Below are 23976 nucleotides of genomic sequence, written 5' to 3'. Positions count from 1 at the left end.
TGGGGTGGGGGGGGGGGGGGGGGGGGGGGGTGATTCAATTCCTTCTCAGGCCATTTCTGCATGTTCCCCCCCTCTCCTTCTCATGAATCCTGTCTACCTCTAACTGTCTCTGTGAGGTCGATAAAAGCCAAAATATCTTTAAAAATAACAAGTATACATTTGGGTAACTGCACAAGGTAACCTACTGAGCTGATTATTGCATGGATATGCTATGTTCAGTTTGATCAGTTAACATCATTACAACTTTTTTGAGTGAACATTTGAGTTTTCATGCCTTTCTTTCCTGTCCTGACAGTTACAGTAACATTTAATTTGTATGGTTTCATTTTGGTTTCATCTGATATTGGCTAGCCTGCATATTTTAATTAGTAGGCTACTTGATGTTGCTGTGACACCGTATTTAAATTTATTTGTGTTCATGTTTTCTGAGCTTGAATACATTGATCATGTAAAAAACCTGTTGGTGCATTTATCACGATCTCGAGTGTGCTTTTACAAGTCTAAAAGTTTCAGAGAAGGTTGTTCAGGCAGACTGTACAAAATACCTTTCTACCGAGCTTCCAATTGGCTGGGTGATTGTGTAGTGAAGGCAAGGACGCTCTCTCTGTGTTCATGTGACCGGTCGACTCTGGAATCCTTAGAACATTGTCGCAGGACGAAGTGATACCTTATGGATTAATATACGTAACATTTTCTGAATAGACAATTGAATAATGTTGTTCCACATTTTGATTTTGGGTATGATATCATGTGAGACTACGCGCATCGCATCAGCAGAGTTACAAATGGACATGTAAGTGGAAACTGCGGTAATTTACCCAAAATATTGATTGATCATAGCACAAAAAAGTACTTACGTTTTTACTTTAGTACTTAGTACTTTACTTTTACAGGCTATTAGTATATTCTTAATATGGTATTGCGATTTCATCTAATATACGGTTATATGTATTTTATTAATATTTAAACTTTCGAGAGCTCCTCTAGGCGTCACTCTTTCCTGACTCCATGCTTAAATTGAAATAAGCTTAGGCTTCTGTAAATCGATTTTTCATTTTTGCACCTGTGTACTTTGTGAAGTAAGAGACGTTCAGAACATTAAAGCAGGAGCCCAATACTTGCTGTAAAAAATCCTGAAATTCAAGCCAGATGGTTTGGAGAGTATAAGCCTAACAGATGACTAATTGAATAGCTGTCCAGACAGCTTACCATAAACTGTGCATATACACGCACTGTAGAGTTCCTTATTTAGTTAATGTGGCATCTGCAATTTACATTTGGTAATTTAACAGACACTTTTATCCCAAGCGACTTACAGTAAGTACAGGGACATCCCCCCCCCCCCCCCAGGCAAGTAGGGTGAAGTGCCTTGCCGAAGGACACAACGTCATTTTGTACGAACCTGAAAGCTTCTGATTAACAGCTCGATTCCCTAACGGCTCAGCCATCTGACCCCCTGCAATGCTCTGTTCATCTGATAGCACTGATCTTTGTGCGTCTGCAGGCCTAATGTGTGCGCCGACCAGGAGATGTCCCTGCTGAGCGCCCGCCAGCCGTGTGTCCAAGCCCTCACACGGATGGCCAAGGTTTGGAAGCAAGGATGCACGGGCCATCGCTGGTGCTTGGGCTACGAGAGGAGGTGAGACCCTCCAGCTCTCTGTCTGTCTGTCTGTCTGTGTCTGTCTGTCTGTCTGTCTGTCTGTCTGTCTGTCTGTCTGTCTGTCTGTCTGTCTGTCTGTCTGTCTGTCTGTCTGTCTGTCTGTGTCTGTCTGTCTGTCTGTCTGTCTGTCTGTCTGTCTGTCTGTCTGTGTGTGTCTGTCAGCTGTCTGTCTGTCTGTCTGTCTGTCTGTGTCTGTCTGTCTGTGTCTCTGTCTGTCTGTCTGTGTCTCTGTCTGTCAGGCCATCGCTGCTGTTCTGTGTCTCTCCTGCCAGACATGGCCTCTAACCTGCATGGTCCTCTTCAGGACCGGGTACTACACAGCCTACAGGCAGGTGTACAGCATGGAGCTTCACACCGTGTATCGATGCTGCCCCGGGTGGAGCCAGAGGGGAGAAGAGAGGGGCTGTCTGCAAAGTGAGTTCACACAAACCTTTTTCGTCCATAATCCGACCACCAAGCTGTGTTTTGCCCTTGTTCTCCTCGGCGCTGCTGTTGAAGAACCATGTTTCTCTCCTGTGCTCTGCAGGGGTGTGCGGTGCTGACACCTGCTTCAACGGTGGCAGGTGTGCTGAAAGCGGGGATCAGGTCTGCTTGTGCCCTGAAGGCTTCCAGGGAACACGCTGCCAGTATGGTAAGAAAATAGAGAAAAGACACACACACAAGAAAACTTGTGACGTTTTTGTTTTGTTTGTCAACAAAATAAGACACAAAGGGAGAAGCAAAAAGGTGTCACGAAAGACTGACAAGTCATTGGACGAAAAGACCGAAACACGGTCTTTGTATTTACAGTAAGACGAGATCTGAACTAACTCAACGATTCAAAAGTTCACCCTGTTTCCAAGGGGCCCTAGATTATGCCAGAGGTCTGTCCTAATCATTAAGTCCTGGCAGTGCTGTTAAAATGTGTATGGTTTGTAGTAGAGACCTTCTGCTTTCACTTTGAACCCGGTGAACGTGTCTCTCCTGAGCTGGGGCTGGCAGAAGCTGCTCTGTGGGAGGTGTTAGGTCATTAACGGTGCTAGAACTGCACTCTTGAAGAAATTGGCCTCTGGGTCCTTTGAAGCCTAGTGCCAGGGGCTCCCTAGCCAACGTCCTGTGTAGACCTACGTTCTTAAATCCTAATGAGGACAGGGTACTGCTCACTGGTCTAACAACCAACCCAAACTCCTGGACGTGCAACTTTATTCATCACGTCATATTGTTAAGACGCAAGAGCCTCCTCACGTGAGCTTACTGTCAGGCCAGCTGATGTGCTTCCTGCTTCCTGCTTCCTGCTTCCCCTCTGAGACCCTCTATGGGAGGAAGCAAGATGGAAGACAGTCCAGGGTTTGTGCTTTTTGTTGCTCTCTCTTTACAAGGTTCACATGAGGGTGTTAGTGTTTGTGTGGGTGTGTTTGTGTGGGTATCTCTGTCCCTTGTTTATTACTGTAAGACTAAAGCTAGTTGGGTCACAATGTCTCGACAGTGTGAGCACAGGGGAAGGTACTGAGAGTTGACACACATAACTCTAACGCAACCAAACAGCGGAAACTTACAGATAGCATTTTTAAAATGTTGGTCTTTGATTCCTTCTGTAAGCCCTCACTCTACTCTCCTCTGACATTTTTTCTCACTCTTTCTCCCAGAGTATCACGTGTCCTCCACTCCCATAGCCAGACCCATGACACTATAGCACAGTGGCTCATCTCTCTGCTTTTGGCCAAATCCTTGTGATCTGTTAAACACGTGCGAAAAGTTTCATTTCACGGGGTTACTAAGCACAATTCCTTTTTCAAAATATTTGTCTTCAATGTGTTTGAAAACACCCCTTATTGGAAGCCAACTGTATGCACTTACATCCATTGTTATTGGATCGTGTCAAAAAGGCTGGACTGCAGAAGAACCACAAAAAAACCAAGAAAGTTTGGTGTCAATCGCATGCATGCGGGTTTGAACAGGACCACTGTATGACAGAGATGCCAGATAAATGCCTTTATGCCTTCATACAGTATCTGCAGCAGATAACTGAGCAAAATAATGAGAGATATAGCAAGGGAGAGAGGGAAGGGAGAGAGGGAAGGGAGAGGGAAGGGAGAGGGAAGGGAGAGGGGGAAGGGAGAGAGGGAAGGGAGAGAGGGAAGGGAGAGAGGGAAGGGAGAGGGAAGGGAGAGGGAAGGGAGAGGGAAGGGAGAGAGGGAAGGGAGAGAGGGAAGGGAGAGAGGGAAGGGAGAGAGGGAAGGGGGAGAGGGAAGGGAGAGAGGGAAGGGAGAGAGGGAAGGGAGAGAGGGAAGGGAGAGAGGGAAGGGAGAGGGAAGGGAGAGGGAAGGGAGAGAGGGAAGGGAGAGAGGGAAGGGAGAGAGGGAAGGGAGAGGGAAGGGAGAGGGAAGGGAGAGAGGGAAGGGAGAGGGAAGGGAGAGAGGGAAGGGAGAGGGAAGGGAGAGGGAAGGGAGAGGGAAGGGAGAGAGGGAAGGGAGAGAGGGAAGGGAGAGAGGGAAGGGAGAGGGAAGGGAGAGGGAAGGGAGAGAGGGAAGGGAGAGAGGGAAGGGAGAGGGAAGGGAGAGGGAAGGGAGAGGGAAGGGAGAGAGGGAAGGGAGAGAGGGAAGGGAGAGAGGGAAGGGAGAGGGAAGGGAGAGGGAAGGGAGAGAGGGAAGGGAGAGAGGGAAGGGAGAGAGGGAAGGGAGAGAGGGAAGGGAGAGGGAAGGGAGAGAGGGAAGGGAGAGGGAAGGGAGAGGGAAGGAGAGAGGGAAGGGAGAGGGAAGGGAGAGAGGGAAGGGAGAGGGAAGGGAGAGAGGGAAGGGAGAGAGGGAAGGGAGAGAGGGAAGGGAGAGAGGGAAGGGAGAGAGGGAAGGGAGAGGGAAGGGGGAGAGGGAAGGGAGAGAGGGAAGGGAGAGGGAAGGGAGAGGGAAGGGAGAGAGGGAAGGGAGAGAGGGAAGGGAGAGGGAAGGGAGAGAGGGAAGGGAGAGGGAAGGGAGAGAGGGAAGGGAGAGAGGGAAGGGAGAGAGGGAAGGGAGAGGGAAGGGAGAGGGAAGGGAGAGGGAAGGAGAGAGGGAAGGGAGAGGGAAGGGAGAGAGGGAAGGGAGAGGGAAGGGAGAGGGAAGGGAGAGGGAAGGAGAGAGGGAAGGGAGAGGGAAGGGAGAGAGGGAAGGGAGAGAGGGAAGGGAGAGAGGGAAGGGAGAGAGGGAAGGAGAGAGGGAAGGGAGAGGGAAGGGAGAGAGGGAAGGGAGAGGGAAGGGAGAGAGGGAAGGGAGAGAGGGAAGGGAGAGGGAAGGGAGAGAGGGAAGGGAGAGGGAAGGGAGAGAGGGAAGGGAGAGAGCTACCCAAAGTATAGATTTATGGGATCTCATGCATGCTCTTGATCCTGGAATGTACATAACATATGTCAGCATGTCATCCCCATGTCATGAACACGCAAGCATGTTTCTCTTTAACTGGAATCCTGCAGCCACAGTGCAGGCAAAACCACCTGAGAACCATGGGCCTCACGTTACAAATACATCTGCCGTAGTGGTCCCCAAGGACTGCTGGCCTCTGCCTGCCTGCCTGTCTCTCTCTCTCTATCTCTCTCTCTCTCTCTCTCTCTCTTTCTCTCTCTCTCTCTCTCTCTCTCTCTCTCTCTCTCTCTCTCTCTCTCTCTCTCTCTCTCTCTCTCTCTCTCTCTCTCTCTCTCTCTCTCTCTCTCTCTCTCTCTCTCTCTCTCTCTCTCTCTCTCTCTCTCTCTCTATCTCTCTCTGTCTGTCTCTGTCCGCCTGTCTTTCTGTGTGTTTCACTGTCTGTGTGTTTCACTGTCTGTCTGTCTGTCTGTCCCCAAGTGGTCCCCAAGGACTGCTGGCCTCTGCCTGCCTGTCTCTGTCTCTGTCTCTGTCTCTGTCTCTGTCTCTGTCTCTGTCTCTGTCTCTGTCTCTGTCTCTCTCTCTCTCTCTCTCTCTCTCTCTCTCTCTCTCTCTCTCTCTCTCTCTCTCTCTCTCTCTCTCTCTCTTCAAGGCACTTCACCCTACTTGCCTCGGGGGTTGAATGTCCCTGTACTTACTGTAAGTCTTTCTGGATAAGAACTTCTGCTAAATGACTAAATGTAAATGACACGATGCCAAAAGCAACATCTTTCCAGATGTGGTCCTTGTCTCCTTCATCTTCTCAGCACTCTGGGCTTGAATGAAGACATATTTGGTGCTGTAGCTGTAGTTATGGTGGTTCAGACGGGCTTTGTTGAGGCTGTGTGTTGTGTGCAGAGTGCCCTGCTGTGTGGTGCTTGGTAACACTGAGACACGGTCCTCCTCCTCACAGCAGGATATAGCATGCCTCTAAACAGCTCTGTCTCTGCTAGTTCAAACTGAGATTAGCTCTCTGTCTTGACTTGTTATGCCTGGGATCAGCGCTCTGTCTAAACTTGTTATGCCTGGGGATTCGCTGGTCTGTGGTGAGACAACTTGTTGGTCTAGAAGAACTAAAAAAGTATTAAAATGATAATCTGAGGACCAGTCACATCTGGACTGAGCTAGGAAAGCGTGACTGGTCACAGTGGTTTAGCATCAAGTCTATTGAAGTGTACGTACATGTCAAATTAACACCAACCACAAGTTCTGTGAATGAAAGATGTAATGAACTGCTTCTAACATGGCAGGAATAACTAGACTATTCCTCTGAGGGAACCCAGAAATGATCTTCCACTTATCAAAACATCATGTGATATTCTATGTCTTTACACTTCTATAATGGTTATTCCATGGTATGGCAGTGAAGCTGTATCTAGAAATGAAAAGCTTATTTAAATGTTTTACCTGTTTCAGCCTACAGACAATTTCCTGAAGTAATTTGCAGTACCTGTAGTCCAGTGTCTTGTATCTTACGCAGCAAACACTGAAAACGAAAGGCCAGACTTTTCAAGTGCTCAACATTAGCAATGAAAGATGAATCCTCAGAAGCATCATTCAATTACAACTGTAAAAACGTTTAAGCGTTACAGTCGAATAACCTTTTTCATAAGTCGAGTCTGGTCTGTTTTCTTGACAGTGATGAATGTCTGCCTGTTTAAAAAAGCCACCTTTGGTTTGAGCTCTGGGCTTTTGGGGGGAAAGATGGTGGTCGGAACCTTCTGGTAGAACTCAGAAAACAACAAAGTAACAGCTCGACACGCGCCAAGTCACAGATGCAGATGCCACTGTGTTTTACTGACCGACAGGATGTAGAAGGTGCAGACGCTGGAGCCAGGGAAGGTGAGGATGACTCACGCACAGCTGTCTGATCTCCTCCTCAGACAGGGGGTTCGGAAAGATGCGCACATCGCTTGCTCGCTCTTACGATGTGTGTCTATATGTCTCAGCAGAGAAAGGGGACAGTGAAAGGCCACGACAGCACGAGCGTTACATTGGGAACGTCATTCCATTGATAGGAGAGGGGACTGTGTGTAACTGTGCTGACAGTATGCTGACAGCAGACTGAAGGTGGACGGCCTTAACTCTCAGAGTATTTAATTGGAGCATGCGGAAGACAGGAAGAGGCTTTACAGGAAGGTAATGACTCCCATGTGGTGAGGGACTTCCATCTGAAACACGTCCACAAATGTTTCCTCTTTTCTTTCTGTGCATTAACAAGCTCGCTGCTGTGGATTGTGGGTAATCATGACCTGTCAGGCAACAGACCCAGCAGCATCTGATGGGATGTTAGAGGAATGTCTTCCATTTTTATCTCTGAAAATGTTTCGTTGCATTCTTTAAGGTTTTAGGGTTGATTACAGGTGCCAATATAGTTGCCGTCTTTGAAGCCCGCAATAACATCGCTTGTAAAAAGGACTGTACAAATAACTGATTTGAATTGAAACATAAATCTACCTTCAGAACGCTAAAGTTTCTGTCTGTCTATCTCATTAGGCATCAGTCACTGAGCAACTTCCTGAGCTCAGTGAGTCATCCAGAGAACATGTACAGTACTGGAGTTCTGTGAATTGGCACACTGGACCTGAAATGGTCTTTCCTGGTGTTCTGGACTCGAGCCGTGGAACCCAAGCTCCCTGGGAGTCGGAGAGGATGGAGCGTCCAGGTGACGGTTCCTCATGAGGAACATGCCGTCCCTGCTCCGAGCCAGACGGTCTGAAGGTGTGCTAGATAGACTGCACAGTGTAGAGCCAGGTTGTCTGACATACAGCACTGAAACTGAACCTGGGTGGTTTCTATAGGAACAGGATCCCTCACTCAGAGCGACTCAAGACTGTTGTGATTGGAAGAGTTTACGATACGGGGAAAAGTTAGTCAACCTCTGAAAAGTTTTTAGTTGAAAGACTTAAGACTTAAGTCTCAAATATTGGTGATACTACAAAAATCTTACAATACTGGGTAATGAGTAACTGGGTCACGTTCATTAAATTGATTCAATGGTGAAGGGTGGAATTAACATAGTAAAGTGTACATTTTCCTCACTTGAAGCACTGGAATATGATTTCTTTATGAGGCTATAATTTTCCAATCATAATTGATCACTGCTTTAAAGCAAACTGACTGTGGCCTGTCTGAACAGTGTTCTACACATCATATTCTGTTAGTTCTTCTGTTAGTACCAGAACTCTTTCCAGATATTTCCTTGACACTTAAGAGAGTGTACAGCATAACAGATTGATGTGAGAACTCAGTACTGCAGTAAAGTGTAGCCTTCTCTTAGGTTTAATTTAAAATGTACAGAAACACCAAGCAAGGTCTGGTCATCGTGTCTGCTCGGAGTTGTCTGGTATCAGCAACAGCACTGAGAAGGAGCCTGCAGTGGAGTTAAACAGCTGATTTATTTTATGCTCTTGCACTTCAAACCAGAGTCTTCTGTGGGGGGGGGGGGGGGGGGGGCTGAGGATCATTCCTGGGGTGGTGGTGGGGGGGGGGCTGAGGATCATTCCTGGGGTGGTGGTGGGGGGTGGGCTGAGGATCATTCCTGGGGTGGGGTGGGGGGGGGGCTGAGGATCATTCCTGGGGTGGGGGGTGGGGGGGGGGGCTGAGGATCATTCCTGGGGTGGGGGGTGGGGGGTCACCAGGCAAAGTCAATAACCCTTCGATGATGTTAGCAGGGATAATTTCTCTGAGGAACTGAGGAGCGTGCATGCGAGCGGACAGCAGAGCGAGCGGACAGCAGAGTGCTCCACCAGCTGTGCTGTTCCCTCGTGGCTTGATGGGAAGCCATTATCACCATTCTTCAGATTCTATCAGGGGAGAAACACTTTTCATTCATTATAGATTTATACAATGACTTTCCTGTGATGTGAAAACATGAATGACTGCATCTAAATTATATAATGGTGTCCCAGAGGTATAAATGGCCCCTTTACACATTATTAGAAAGTGATGGAATGTATGTATGTAGGTGTGTATGTATGTGTGTGTGTGCATGTGTGTGTCCCATAAAATGGTCTCTTCACCTGACTATTTGTAAGGGCACTACAGTGACATATCGAGCATTTGTTTGATTAACATTAATCGTGTGATTAGAGTCAGTGGTAGAAATATTGTCTCTGTTGTAACACTACTCAGAATGAAGTTATAGATGAATGTCTAGATGTGATCCACTTGGTGGTCTTGGATGATAGTCCAGAATCATTCCACAGAGCAAATGGTTTCATATGACTGTTTAGACTGTACGTATACTACGTACTGTTTTACATTTTATAATTCAAGAATACTTGGTGTTTGACATAAGAGATATTCTGAGCACAGATTTCCCCTGAGCATGTCCACTTGACTAGACTGACCACATTCTTGCAACTCACGAAGCATTTCACCCAGTCTCACACGCATGGGTTTGATGAACCCAAGACTCCACATCCCCCTTACATTGACGACAGGAATTGTCACCATCATAGAATGTTAGTGGGCGTCAGACAGAGGTTAAGAACTCTGCATTTCCTGCTTTGGACAATGAATGACTTCCCGCCTCTTGACGGCCACAGCTCTCAAGCCTCCTGTTGGTGCCTCGACGGGCTGAATGAACCTGTCAGCTGTCAGGCTGATTTCCCTTCTCCCAGGCTCTGAGGGGCTGATGATGGAGGGCTTGAGCTCTATACAGAGAGCTTTTTACAGAGAGTCCCAACGGGATCAAAGAGGGCCCCCCCTGGACTGAGGGGTCACGGGATCAGAGACCTGGATGACCTTCACATGAGCACATGGAGCAGTGCATGCACGATCAGTCTGAGGCGGGAAAGTCGCCCCCACTACCCCCAAATAAAGAGGAATGTGGTAAAAGGCTGAGTGAGAGTGTCTGGAGTTTTTTGACAGGTTGAAGAAGTCAGGTCAACCTCGCTTACCTTCTCCCGCACTGGATACTGTCTGGCCTCAGAAACCAAGCGTGGGTGTGGCCTGAGATGAAACCATGGCGACCCATCCTTGCTTTCTGAGGCTATGCGGGAAATGCGCCGCAAACTGTCGAAAGATTTGTCGTTGCTACTTTGTGTTTTTTTTTTAGCATTGTGTTACAGCAAGCGTGACCTTGAAACACAGCTTGGTTATTTGTTAATACGTGTGTCCTTCTCTTGTGCGCCCTCCTCTGCATCGGTCCTGCCGCCTCATTAGTCCAGGTGACCACATCTCAGGGTAAAACTGTCTCTGGATGGGCTCTGTTGGTGGTGGTAATAATGGAGCATAATGACCATCAGGGATGGGTGTTCTACCCACTGGCCTGTCTGATATACCAGAACAACACCTCTTAAAGGGAATAAACCTCACCGACACTGACAGACACAGTGTGCCTGTCTGTCTGTATGGTGAGTGTGTGTCGGTGTGTTTGGAGTGATGGATGGAGTGTGTGTGTGTGTGTGTTTGGAGTGATGGATGGAGTGTGTGTGTGTGTCTGAGGGTCACATACAGTCTTTTTAGTGTCACATGTAGACATACACTTATGATTACGTTTACATTTAGTCATTTATCAGACGCTCTTACCCAGAGTGACTTACAGTAAGTACAGGGACATTCTCCCCGAGACAAGTAGGGTGAAGTGCCTTGCCCAAGGACACAACTTCATTTGGCATGGCCGGGAATCGAACCAACAACCTTCTGGTTAATTGCCCGACTCCCTAACCGCTCAGCCATCTGATCCCCCCGTCTTCAGTATGACCTGCATCACCCAATGGAGGAAGGTACCATGGAACAATGTAAGGAAGATATTTGGCCAGCTGTGAGATGGGGGTGGTGGTGTTAGAGGGCCAGAGAGTGTGTGAAGCTGAACTAGATTGCTTTGACAGCCATTAGAGACTTGTCACACCCAAGGTCTGTTCTGACACTAGTTCCCATATTGTGACGACTTTGTGGCATGTTGTCCCAGTTTGGGTTGAAAGAATGTGAACACTTACAGTTTCTGGGTTTGCAACAAGTTCTGTGGCAAACTGATCGAATGGCCTTGTTGGTTTGGTAGGATTTTGGGTTCATGACTTAGCCTCAGCAGCCGAAAGAGAACCTTGAGGAGGAAGAAGGAGCTTTGCAGACACAGAGAGAGCAAACACGCTGAAACGTTTTTGACTAAAGGTTTTGAAAAAAAAGTATTTTACATTTTTTATTGAAAAAAAAAAAGGTTTTGAAAAACAAGTGTTTAAAAAAAAGTTTGGAGCTGCTCCTTTGTTAGGGAAATGGAGACATCTAAAAAGCCATGGAAGAAAGTGTTCAGCAGTCAGTTCTCAGAGTCTGCCCATATGCTTGAGATACAAGGGTCTTCCTACACCAAGGTTTACTGGAACAGAGGCTATAAACTTAATCTCTCGCAAAAGATCCATGTTTTTTTTCTGACTGTTCAGGATTGAAAGTCTGACTTGACTTTTTCTGCAGATGTCAACGAGTGTACAACTGAAAACGGAGGCTGTGAAGGATCCTGCTGCAACATCATTGGCAGCTTTTACTGCAAGTGTCCGGAGGGCAGTCGACTGGGGCCGGACAGCAGGGCCTGCCAAGGTAGGCGGGCAAACCATCTGGGCTGTGTGTGTGGTTGGGGGGAGGGGGGGGTAAGGTGAAGATAAGAGCAGAGCAGGCTAGCACACAAACAGACAGACCTGGAAGGGAGAAGCTGACCCTATCTGAGTCCTGGGAATTCCCTGGCTCAGTCTGTCCACCTGAACACATTCATTGTTCACACATTGAACACACATTGACCCCCTCTCATCCTTAACTCTTATTTTAGCTTGTTTGTTAAACCAGATTTTGGGTCTCTGTAGAGTGGGACATTGCCACAAGTCCCAAGTAAAGAAGTTAGCCCACCCCCACCCCTACCTCTACCCCCACCCCTACCCCCACCCCCACCCCCACCCCTACCTCTACCCCCACCCCTACCCCCACCCCCACCCCTACCCCTACCCCCACCCCCACCAACGCCATTTGGAGCAGAGCGAGGAACATGCAGAAGGTAGAACATGTGAAATGTGTTGTCCAGATGTGCAGTAAAACCCGACGTCCTTGGAGGGGCTGTCAGGTACTTTATCTCATCTGTCTCTCCTCTCCTGAGCGCATGCTGCTGTCTGCCACGTGTGTATCCTCCTGTCCTGCCTCCTGTCCTGCCTCCTCTCCTGCCTCCTGTCCTGCCTCCTCTCCTGCCTCCTGTCCTGCCTCCTCTCCTGCCTCCTCTCCTGCCTCCTCTTCTGCCTCCTGTCCTGCCTCCTCTCCTGCCTCCTGTCCTGCCTCCTCTCCTGCCTCCTGCCCTGCTTTCTGTCCTGCTTCCTCTCCTGCCTCCTCTCCTGCCTCCTCTCCTGCCTCCTGTCCTGCCTCCTGTCCTGCCTCCTGTCCTGCCTCCTCTCTTGCCTCCTGTACTGCCTCCTGTCCTGCCTCCTCTCCTGCCTCCTGTCCTGCCTCCTCTCCTGCCTCCAGTCCTGCCTCCTCTCCTGCCTCCTCTCTTGCCTCCTGTCCTGCCTCCTGTCCTGCCTCCTGCCCTGCCTCCTCTCCTGCCTCCTCTCCTGCCTCCTGTCCTACCTCCTCTCCTGCCTCCTCTCCTGCCTCCTGTCCTGCCTCCTCTCCTGCCTCCTCTCCTGCCTCCTCTCCTGCCTCCTGCCCTGCTTTCTGTCCTGCTTCCTCTCCTGCCTCCTCTCCTGCCTCCTCTCCTGCCTCCTGTCCTGCCTCCTGTCCTGCCTCCTGTCCTGCCTCCTCTCTTGCCTCCTGTACTGCCTCCTGTCCTGCCTCCTCTCCTGCCTCCTGTCCTGCCTCCTCTCCTGCCTCCAGTCCTGCCTCCTCTCCTGCCTCCTCTCTTGCCTCCTGTCCTGCCTCCTGTCCTGCCTCCTGCCCTGCCTCCTCTCCTGCCTCCTCTCCTGCCTCCTGTCCTACCTCCTCTCCTGCCTCCTCTCCTGCCTCCTGCCCTGCCTCCTCTCCTGCCCCCTGTCCTGCAGTTGCCACGCACACATGACACACACAGGAAAATAACTCACCTGCACTTTGCTCATGAAGACAGCGTGGGTGTCAGTTACCTGCTGCAGGTGAGAGTGAGGAGGAGAGTGAGAGAGGGAGGAGTTAAGGTTGCCGTGCTGCATCTAGCCACAACCTCAGTATGTATACAGACATGTATTTATTTACAAAATTACAGACAGAAAAAATGACTTCCTTGGTATCTGGAAATAGAGTAAAAAAATTAAAATAATGTGAGACAAGGGTGAGAATGATCTTTGAATTGAGAAGCAACAAAAAAGTCTGTTGTTGCTAAGAGGGCTTGGTTAACATGAACCAACGTTCATGTTTTGTGCAGACCTGAATGAGTGCGAGGAGATGAATGGAGGTTGCCAGCAGAAGTGCGTTAACACCCCTGGGTCATACCACTGTGAGTGCTCACAGGGCTTCAGGATGCACTCTGACGGCAGAACCTGTCTGGGTGAGTAAACTACATGACATTGAACTGAATGACTGAAGGGCTAACCAGCTGTCTGTAGAAGTCATCAGTGTTAAGTCCGTTTATTGGCTCTGCATCCTCATGTCTGTGTTTGGGGCATCCAGGCGGCACAGTGCTGACATCATCATTCAGCACAGGAGTAAATCAATGAGATTAACCAGGATGGATAGACCATTAGACCAGCTGTACGCACTGGGAAAGCTCAAACATGGACACATTTACAATTTTTTATATTTTCCATAATCCCAGGGTAACTTTAGAGTTCATGAGGTGTGAACACTGTTTAACACTTCCTGTAGTTCTTCATTATTATATCCATCTAGATCACACAGACACAATGATCAACTGCCAAAATGCAGTGGTCACATGACCAAAGCCACTGGCCAAATGGGAAGAATTTTTCCTGTTGACTTACCCAGAAGTCAAGGATCATGTCATTCTTCATTAGAGTGATTCCTCACAGGGAATTGAGTGACCATTCTTCCAACAATTCACCCAATGGATACTAAAAGGAAACTGTGAGCCTCTTCGCTATGTCTGACGTTAGTGTTTACTTGTTGGCGAAGCTGTGACGTCCTGCTCTGTGGAGAACGGCGGTTGTGAACACAGCTGTATCGACCTGGGGAGCGAGCGCTTCAGGTGCGAGTGCAGAGACAGCTTCCTGCTGCAGCAGGATGGGAAACACTGCCAGGGTGAGTGAGCACGCAGCAGACACGCCTGGAGGCCTTGAAGCCTGCTGGTCAGAGTGGACCTAACTTGCTCAGCGCATGTGTGTATACATGTGTGTGTGTGTGTGTGTATAAATGTGTGTGTTGTGGTATGCTGGGTCCGTAAATACTCCAGGCCACCACCACCTGTGTATCTGCAGAGAGACAGGAGGAGACCAGATGACATACTCTTCAGAGTAAAACACATATTTGGAGTGTCTACGGCAGACGTGTATTTGCCGCTGTTGACCTGTTTGCTGTTCCCGTTGCAGATGTAGATGAGTGCGCCTCTGGCCACGCCCACTGTGCCCATCGCTGTGTCAACACCCCGGGCTCCTTCCTCTGTGTGTGTGAGCCTGGCTTTGACCTGGGGGCAGACGGGAAGCAGTGCTACCGTGAGTAAAGCTAGCCACACGCTCTCTCGCACGTTTGTGGTGAGGTGGTAACTGAAGGTAGCCCTACAGGCACATGCAGGGTGCTGCTGGGGTTACAGGGCCCCTCGGCCCCCCTAATGTGTACTCCAGGCCCAAAAAGCTAAATCATGCAAGAAAGTCTGAGTATTTCCGCTGGGCCCCCTGTGTGACCAGGGCCCTTAGAATCATCCTGATGTTCCCCCACATCACAGGGGTTTGTGTTTGTGTGTGGTGTCTCTCCAGGTATTGAGATGGAGATAGTAAACAGTGTGGTGTCTCTCCAGGTATTGAGATGGAGATAGTAAACAGTGTGGTGTCTCTCCAGGTATTGAGATGGAGATAGTAAACAGTGTGGTGTCTCTCCAGGTATTGAGATGGAGATAGTAAACAGTGTGGTGTCTCTCCAGGTATTGAGATGGAGATAGTAAACAGTGTGGTGTCTCTCCAGGTATTGAGATGGAGATAGTAAACAGTGTGGTGTCTCTCCAGGTATTGAGATGGAGATAGTAAACAGTGTGGTGTCTCTCCAGGTATTGAGATGGAGATAGTAAACAGCTGTGAGAAACAGAACGGCGGCTGCTCCCACCACTGTGAACACACCACCAACGGACCTCTCTGCTCCTGTAACCAGGGTTACCACCTGACAGAGGACAGGAAGACATGCATAGGTAGGTCTCTCTCTCTCCTCCTCTCCCTCTCCCTCTCTCTCCATCTCCCTCTCCCTCTCCCTCTCCCTCTCCCTCTCTCTCCCTCTCCCTCTCCCTCTCCCTCTCCCTCTCCCTCTCCCTCTCCCTCTCCCTCTCCCTCTCCCTCTCCCTCTCCCTCTCCCTCTCCCTCTCCCTCCCTCTCCCTCTCCCTCTCCCTCTCCCTCTCCCTCTCCCTCTCCCTCTCCCTCTCCCTCCCTCTCCCTCTCCCTCTCCCTCTCCCTCTCCCTCTCCCTCCCTCTCCCTCCCTCCCTCCCTCCCTCCCTCCCTCCCTCCCTCCCTCCCTCCCTCCCTCCCTCCCTCCCTCCCTCCCTCTCCCTCTCCCTCTCCCTCTCCCTCTCCCTCCCTCCCTCTCCCTCCCTCTCCCTCTCCCTCTCCCTCTCTCCCTCCCTCCCTCCCTCCCTCCCTCCCTCCCTCCCTCCCTCCCTCCCTCCCTCTCCCTCTCCCTCTCCCTCTCCCTCTCCCTCTCCCTCTCCCTCTCCCTCTCCCTCTCCCTCTCTCCCTCCCTCCCTCCCTCCCTCCCTCCCTCCCTCCCTCCCTCCCTCCCTCCCTCCCTCCCTCCCTCCCTCCCTCCCTCCCTCCCTCTCCCTCTCCCTCTCCCTCTCCCTCTCCCTCTCCCTCCCCCTCCCTCTCCCTCTCCCTCCTTCCCTCTCCCTCCCTCCCTCCCTCCCTCCCTCCCTCCCTCCCTCCCTCCCTCCCTCCCTCCCTCTCCCTCTCCCTCTCCCTCTCCCTCTCCCTCTCCCTCTCCCTCCCTCCCCTCCCTCTCTCCCCCTCTCTCCCTCTCCCTTCCCCTCTCTCCCTCTCCCTCTCTTTCCCTCCATGTACAGTGCAGACTAACCCACTCCCTGTTGTGCTCCTAGACAGTGATGAGTGCGAGCATGGGGAGGCGTGCTGTGCTCAGGTTTGCAAGAACTCCCCCGGAGGCTACGAGTGTAACTGCAGGGCCGGCTTCAGACTGGACACAGACGGCTGTGGCTGTACTGGTACGCAGGCAGGCGGCCACATGTATAAACCCCCCTCTGTATCTGCTGGGGTATGGAAGCTGTTAAACCATGTTTTGTTTGTGTGTGTGTGTTTGTTTGTGTGTGCGTGTTTGTTTGTGTGTGTGTCAGACATTGATGAGTGCCTGTCGGAGAAGTCTGCTTGTGAACATCACTGTGTGAACACGCTGGGGTCCTACGAGTGCTCCTGCCGGCTGGGCTTCAGTCTGGATCAGGACCAGAGGGCCTGCGTTCGTGAGTACAGGCCAGGCCCGGGCTGAGTCCCTACAGTGCCCCCTACAGCAGGGGAGGTCAGCCCTGGCCCTCAGGGTCCACTGTCCTGTGTGTTGTGGATGTTTCCCTGCTCCAGCACATCTGGATCAAATGAATGGTCGTTACCAGGCCTCCACAGAGATTGATAACCCATTCATTAGAATCAGGTGTGCTGGAGGAAAAGCAATGTAATTGCTTCATATATGCTCTTTATATCTCTTTATATATGCTCTAACACAGTAGTGGCAGCGCGGGGCAGAAATGGGTTTTCAGGATTTTCACAGTGAGGGTTTTACATCATACTGGTTTCATTTGTGGAATCAACTGTGTGATATGTTTCTGTATGTTTTAAAGCTCTCTATGATAGTGACCTAGATGGGGATGATGATGATGATGAAGAGGAGGAGGAAGAGGATCTGGAGGTGCACAGGTTGCCAGATCTGCTGTTCCGACACCCCCCTCAGCTGCTGCAGTACTCAGCAGCCCTGCTCTCTCCCTATGCGCTGGACCATGAGCTTCAGAGAGACTCTACAGGAGAACTGAAACTGCTCAGCCACACAGGTACAGTAGATAGTTTGGAAGCCCTAAAGGGCAGCATACTGTGTTGTGTGTCTATGTAGATTCACAGTAGTGTGTTTGTGTGTGTGTGTGTCAGTGTGTCTAGAGGGCTCCTTTGGTGAGGACTGCAGTGTGAGCTGTGAGGACTGTGAGAATGGGGCGGTGTGCAGCCAGGACAAGGAGGGGTGTGACTGCACAGCCGGCTGGACTGGGACCACCTGTAACCAGAGTGAGTAAGACCTGACACACCCAGAAAACCTGATACCATCTCACTCCCCGTCGCCTGCAGCCAGTCAGACATCACACTCTGTCCTCAATCTGCAACGAGAGTCGATGCCCTCCTCCTGCTCTGTAAAGGGAACGTAACCCTCCTCCTGCTCTGTAAAGGGAACGTAACCCTCCTCCTGCTCTGTAAAGGGAACGTAACCCTCCTCCTGCTCTGTAAAGGGAACGTAACCCTCCTCCTGCTCTGTAAAGGGAACGTAACCCTCCTCCTGCTCTGTAAAGGGAACGTAACCCTCCTCCTGCTCTGTAAAGGGAACGTAACCCTCCTCCTGCTCTGTAAAGGGAACGTAACCCTCCTCCTGCTCTGTAAAGGGAACGTAACCCTCCTCCTGCTCTGTAAAGGGAACGTAACCCTCCTCCTGCTCTGTAAAGGGAACGTAACCCTCCTCCTGCTCTGTAAAGGGAACGTAACCCTCCTCCTGCTCTGTAAAGGGAACGTAACCCTCCTCCTGCTCTGTAAAGGGAACGTAACCCTCCACCTGCTCTGTAAAGGGAACGTAACCCTCCACCTGCTCTGTAAAGGGAACGTAACCCTCCACCTGCTCTGTAAAGGGAACGTAACCCTCCTCCTGCTCTGTAAAGGGAACGTAACCCTCCTCCTGCTCTGTAAAGGGAACGTAACCCTCCTCCTGCTCTGTAAAGGGAACGTAACCCTCCTCCTGCTCTGTAAAGGGAACGTAACCCTCCTCCTGCTCTGTAAAGGGAACGTAACCCTCCTCCTGCTCTGTAAAGGGAACGAAACCCTCCTCCTGCTCTGTAAAGGGAACGTAACCCTCCTCCTGCTCTGTAAAGGGAACGTAACCCTCCTCCTGCTCTGTAAAGGGAACGTAACCCTCCACCTGCTCTGTAAAGGGAACGTAACCCTCCACCTGCTCTGTAAAGGGAACGTAACCCTCCACCTGCTCTGTAAAGGGAACGTAACCCGACGAATAGAGCGAGATCAGGCAGAAGACCCTCACACTGGGGACCAGTCTACTCACTGATCTGAAGGTCCTGGTCTAGTTCAGGGAGGAGGTGGTCTGGTTCAGGGAGGAGGTGGTCTGGTTCAGAGAGGAGGTGGTCTGGTTCAGGGAGGAGGTGGTCTGGTTCAGGGAGGAGGTGGTCTGGTTCAGGGAGGAGGTGATCTGGTTCAGGGAGGAGGTGGTCTGGTTCAGAGAGGAGGTGGTCTGGTTCATAGAGGAGGTGGTCTGGTTCAGGGAGGAGGTGGTCTGGTTCAGAGAGGAGGTGGTCTAGTTCAGGGAGGAGGTGGTCTGGTTCAGGGAGGAGGTGATCTGGTTCAGGGAGGAGGTGGTCTGGTTCAGAGAGGAGGTGGTCTGGTTCAGGGAGGAGGTGGTCTGGTTCAGAGAGGAGGTGGTCTGGTTCAGGGAGGAGGTGGTCTGGTTCAGAGAGAAGGTGGTCTGGTTCAGGGAGGAGGTGGTCTGGTTCAGGGAGGAGGTGGTCTAGTTCAGGGAGGAGGTGGTCTGGTTCAGAGAGGAGGTGGTCTGGTTCAGGGAGGAGGTGATCTGGTTCAGGGAGGAGGTGGTCTGGTTCAGAGAGGAGGTGGTCTGGTTCAGGGAGGAGGTGGTCTGGTTCAGGGAGGAGGTGGTCTGGTTCAGGGAGGAGGTGATCTGGTTCAGGGAGGAGGTGGTCTGGTTCAGAGAGGAGGTGGTCTGGTTCATAGAGGAGGTGGTCTGGTTCAGGGAGGAGGTGGTCTGGTTCAGAGAGGAGGTGGTCTAGTTCAGGGAGGAGGTGGTCTGGTTCAGGGAGGAGGTGATCTGGTTCAGGGAGGAGGTGGTCTGGTTCAGAGAGGAGGTGGTCTGGTTCAGGGAGGAGGTGGTCTGGTTCAGAGAGGAGGTGGTCTGGTTCAGGGAGGAGGTGGTCTGGTTCAGAGAGAAGGTGGTCTGGTTCAGGGAGGAGGTGGTCTGGTTCAGGGAGGAGGTGGTCTAGTTCAGGGAGGAGGTGGTCTGGTTCAGAGAGGAGGTGGTCTGGTTCATAGAGGAGGTGGTCTGGTTCAGGGAGGAGGTGGTCTGGTTCAGAGAGGAGGTGGTCTAGTTCAGGGAGGAGGTGGTCTGGTTCAGGGAGGAGGTGATCTGGTTCAGAGAGGAGATGGTCTGGTTCAGGGAGGAGGTGGTCTGGTTCAGAGAGGAGGTGGTCTAGTTCAGGGAGGAGGTGGTCTGGTTCAGGGAGGAGGTGGTCTGGTTCAGAGAGGAGGTGGTCTGGTTCAGAGAGGAGGTGGTCTGGTTCAGGGAGGAGGTGATCTGGTTCAGAGAGGAGGTGGTCTGGTTCAGGGAGGAGGGCTCCAGCCCTGACACAGGGCCATCAGGGAAATCCATCAGTGTTCTCCTGGAGGAGATCCAAGGCCCACAGCCTTGAGCCAAGGATGTCCAGCGCCTGGTTGGGAGGCCGGCAGCCATTGTTCTCCAGGCAGCATGATTAATGAGTGTGTTTGGCCTGGACCCCACGACGAGGACTGCTGCCGTGGGGGGAGACAGCCATTAGAGGTGATCAGTCATCGGGAGAAACATGCTCCCGAGGCCAAGGCCTCACATTCACACGCCTTGGAGGTGCAAGTCTGTTTCACCTGAGAACAGAATGGACATTCTTCTCCTACTACTGCTTCCTTTAGTGTGTTGTATTCTGCACTAATAGCTTAGAATCAAACTGAAATATCCAACACAAAATGTAATCCCACCTTTTCCCCGTATCCACAGGGCAGCCCAATTTTAGTATGTTGACACGAAAAAACCCAAAACACTCGACACTACACAGGTCCAGATGGGCCGGACTAACAAGGCCAGAAAGCTAAATGAACGCAAAGAAACAAACACTTTCATGGACCACTGTTGAATGGTGGAAGTAAAGTGTTCTCTCTGTCTCTCTCTCTCTCTCTCTCTCCCCCTCTCTCCTCCCAGCATGTCCAGTGGGGACCTATGGCCTGGCGTGTAACAGCCTGTGCCGTTGCCAGAACGGAGGCTTGTGTGAGCCTGTGTCTGGGAGGTGTGTTTGCCCCCCCGGAGTGTTCGGCCTGTTCTGCCAGGACGGTAGGTACTGCCCCCGCCCCCCCCCCCCCCCCCCCCACACACACCTCCTTTCCCCCCTCCCTGTTCTTGCTGAATGGTCTGGTCTGGTTGCCGCGGGGACAGGTTGCCCACAAGGATACTTTGGGCAGCGCTGCCAGCGGGGGTGTAAGTGCCCCAACAACGGTCGGTGCCACCGCCTGTACGGAGCCTGTCTCTGTGCCCCGGGGCTGTACGGACGCTTCTGTCACCTGCGTGAGTACCCACCTAGCTGCCCCTGCCCGGCACATTCACCAGCACCATGACCGTGTAGCTACAGAACACAGAGGCTTTCCTGTGAGAACTGCTCAGAGGTTAGGTTATCCTTTACATCTGTGTCTGACCCTGGAGAGAGACGTCTCCCGTATCTGACTCTGGAGAGAGACGTCTCCCGTGTCTGACTCTAGAAAGAGACGTCTCCTGTGTCTGACTGCCGTCTGCTGTCTGCTGCAGCTTGCCCCAGGTGGAGCCACGGTGCCGGCTGCTCCAGGGAGTGTGACTGCGTTCTAGAACATTCCTCAGGCTGCAACCCCAGCGACGGAACCTGCCTGTGTAAGCCTGGTCACCATGGTCCCCAGTGTGAGGAAGGTGAGCGGGTGTACCTGGCACAGCGTACCTGGCACAGCGTACCTGGCACAGCGTACCTGGCACAGCGTACCTGGCACAGTCTACCTGGCACAGCGTACCTGGCACAGCGTACCTGGCACAGTCTACCTGGCACAGCATGCTGGGGGACAGGTGTCCCAGAGGGCTTCACATACGCCCAGAGAACTGCCCCTCAGCCACCCTGAGCCAGTGCCCTGTGCGTCTGTCTGATGTGTGCTTCCAGAGTGTGTGTCGGGGTCTTTTGGTGACGGCTGTCTTCAGCGCTGCGACTGCCCAGCTGAGGGGTCATGTGACCCCCGGAGTGGAGCCTGTCTTCAGAAGTGTCCAGCAGGACTGCACGGAGACAGGTGCCAGCCAGGTGAGATGACCTGACAGCCTCCCGCCTGTCTGAGGGGCTGCCACCACACTGTAGCAGCAGAGATACAGTACAGAGGAGTTGGATGCAGCAACAGACTCTCAACAGCCATTTCTCTGCACAACGACGGCCTGTTATGTTTTCAACCCAAAACATGTTTGAGTACTATGAAGATGTTTATCCGATTGTCATCAGAGAGATAACCACATATGTTCTCCTGCTTTCATCTCCAGATTGCCCCGAGGGATTCTGGGGGTTGCAGTGCCAGTCAGTGTGTGTTTGTGAGAATGGTGGGTCCTGTGACCAGCAGACAGGCCTGTGTGTGTGCACACCTGGTTTCACAGGATCACTCTGCCAGGAAGGTACAAACCATGACAACCAGTTGATCTCATGGGAGTCAGAAATGATGGAGAACAAGATGACTTTCTTGATGATTGACACTCACACAATAACAAATGATGTAAAAGCAAAGATAACAAAAACATGTTTTCCACATGGTTCTGGTGCTTGATATACACAGCGTGGCTAGTTCAGCAGTTTGTTTGCGAAACCCTATGAACAAATGATCTAATTTAAAAAAATGTCGTTAATAAGTGTTCTTTTTTCCTAGCAACCCCTTTAACTATTTGTGCGTGTGCATGCATGTGTATGGGTACTGTGTGTGTGTGTCCAGCGTGTAAAGCTGGGTTTTGGGGAGAGAGCTGTTCCAGCAGGTGTCAGTGTGGGACCAGTTCTGTGAGCTGTGATCCTGTGACTGGTGTGTGTGTGTGCAAAGCTGGCTTCACTGGGGAACACTGCCAGCACAGTAAGACACGCGCCTCACTCTCTGTGTCTATACCTCCATCTACTGGACATGCAGTTCAATTACAACACAATGTTAGCAACTCATTGTCACCTCTTTTACACACTGTTTCCAGGACTGTTGATTTATTAGTGGGTGTGTTTGATGTGGTCTCCTGTTCCTCCCTGTCAGAGTGCTCGGAGGGGAGATACGGGCCAGGCTGCACCTCGCTGTGCCAGTGTCAGCACCAGGCTCGCTGTGACCATGGGAGCGGAGCCTGCCTGTGTGCAGACGGCTGGAACGGAACTTTCTGTGACCAGAGTAAGATACCTGACTGTCTACATATTCCTACTCAGTACTCAGAGAGATCTCTCTCTCTCTCTCTGTCTGTCTGTCTGTCTGTCTGTCTGTCTGTGTGTCTCTGTCTGTCATAAACACACACAGCTCTCGGACCTTCCTCTCAGCTCTGTCTGGGAGAGTGTTACATGTCGTAGTCACGGTGGAGCCCTCTGCTGGTACAAAGAGGTCATGACAAGGGGGATGTATTGTTCCACCACCTTCAGGAATGTATGATCGACACATACTGTACGTGATAGCGTTGGAGCTGGAGGCATTCAGGAGACATGGTTAACCACCAGTGGTGTGTGGTCATCTTAGACCCATGGATTGAAAAATTACAATAAAACCAGCTGTTATGAGACTGTAGAATCCAACTGGCCAATTCAGCAACCAAGCCACCACAAATGAGGAACTAATATATCCGAATGGGCAAGAAAAACTGGGTCAATGAAGAGAACAGAGTCTCTGTGTTTACAGGTAATGCAGGATGGATATGAAAGGAATGGTTTGGCACACTGCCCGTTGGAGACAAAGGAATGCAGGGACCGGGCAGCGACTGGTGCCATAACCACTTCCAGACGTGCAGCCGCACACGACAGCCGGCCAGGAGGGGGCTGGTCAGCTAGCTGTCAATCAATCACAGACTCTGGCAGGCCGGAAAAGCGTTTCTCTAATGATGACAGCCGTGATGCCCAGCTTGTTTTGTAAATCACGACCACTCGTCCCTAGTCTGTGATCTTACCGTCTTTTATTGTCAAATACAGCAATCAGCAGAACGTGAGAATAAACATGGTGGTTCCGTTCCTGTTCTCGACCAGCCATGCGTATAGACAGTGTTTACACCCAGTGCAAAAGCAAACAGTAAGAGAACACGTTCTGTTTACCAAACACCCTGAGTGGCTGTTGAATGCACACAAAGCGTCACATGCACACCAACAGACACACACACTGGACAGCCTGGCTCTAGCTAACCTCCCAGTCGATAGGAACCAGACGCGGGGCCCGAGCACCAACGTGCTGAGAGGCGGTGGCGGCGTGCGTGACGCAGAGCGCTGAAACGTAGCCGTGTGTTTGCTCCTGGCTTCCTGATCTTGACAGCACAGCTCAGGACCCAGCAGGTGATCTGATCACCAGGTCTGCCGGTAGCTTTCATGTGCCACAGACACGCTGCACATGTTTGACATGAGCTCACTTCTCCAACGCAAACACCCAGGGCAAGCCTTCGCCATGCCATGCTGTGTTTGAGGGACGGGAAGACACAGAGAGGGAGCCAGGAGGAAGAAAGTTGGCACTAACCCTTTTCCCTCTTTTGTAAATCTGCCAGTGGTAACCAGAGGATGTTTCATCTTGGCTTGCAGTGTGCCCGGGCGTCTTTTATAGGCTTGACTGGGGCCAGATGTGCGAGTGAAGGAACTCTGCCCACTGTCACCACATCACAGGCGCCGGCCCAGGCTCCCCTGGCTGGGCGGGGCCGCACTGCATTC

At 51.3% G+C, this 23976-nt stretch overlaps 1 protein-coding gene across 1 annotated transcript in view; it reads left to right on the top strand.

The window, feature by feature from the left end:
- The first annotated feature begins 785 nt into the window (after positions 1-785).
- egfem1 (EGF-like and EMI domain containing 1) overlaps positions 786-23976 on the top strand; it is a 30733-nt gene continuing 7542 nt past the window's right edge. Inside the window, exons 1-20 of the mRNA XM_084674812.1 lie at positions 786-793; positions 1505-1639; positions 1965-2074; positions 2187-2291; positions 11422-11544; positions 13316-13438; positions 14023-14148; positions 14436-14558; positions 15107-15244; positions 16141-16263; positions 16393-16515; positions 16888-17094; positions 17189-17320; positions 20268-20396; positions 20499-20627; positions 20865-20999; positions 21241-21375; positions 21606-21734; positions 22046-22177; positions 22346-22474. Of these exons, the coding sequence (XP_084530938.1) occupies positions 786-793; positions 1505-1639; positions 1965-2074; positions 2187-2291; positions 11422-11544; positions 13316-13438; positions 14023-14148; positions 14436-14558; positions 15107-15244; positions 16141-16263; positions 16393-16515; positions 16888-17094; positions 17189-17320; positions 20268-20396; positions 20499-20627; positions 20865-20999; positions 21241-21375; positions 21606-21734; positions 22046-22177; positions 22346-22474 (2494 nt within the window). The remainder of the gene's footprint in view (positions 794-1504; positions 1640-1964; positions 2075-2186; positions 2292-11421; positions 11545-13315; positions 13439-14022; positions 14149-14435; positions 14559-15106; positions 15245-16140; positions 16264-16392; positions 16516-16887; positions 17095-17188; positions 17321-20267; positions 20397-20498; positions 20628-20864; positions 21000-21240; positions 21376-21605; positions 21735-22045; positions 22178-22345; positions 22475-23976) is intronic.

The sequence above is a fragment of the Hypomesus nipponensis genome, chromosome 15 (assembly GCF_054491055.1).
Source record: "Hypomesus nipponensis isolate SF chromosome 15, ASM5449105v1, whole genome shotgun sequence".
Taxonomy (NCBI): Eukaryota; Metazoa; Chordata; class Actinopteri; order Osmeriformes; family Osmeridae; genus Hypomesus; species Hypomesus nipponensis.
Note: the sequence above shows the minus strand (reverse complement) of the source record. Positions and strands in the feature narration are given on the sequence as shown.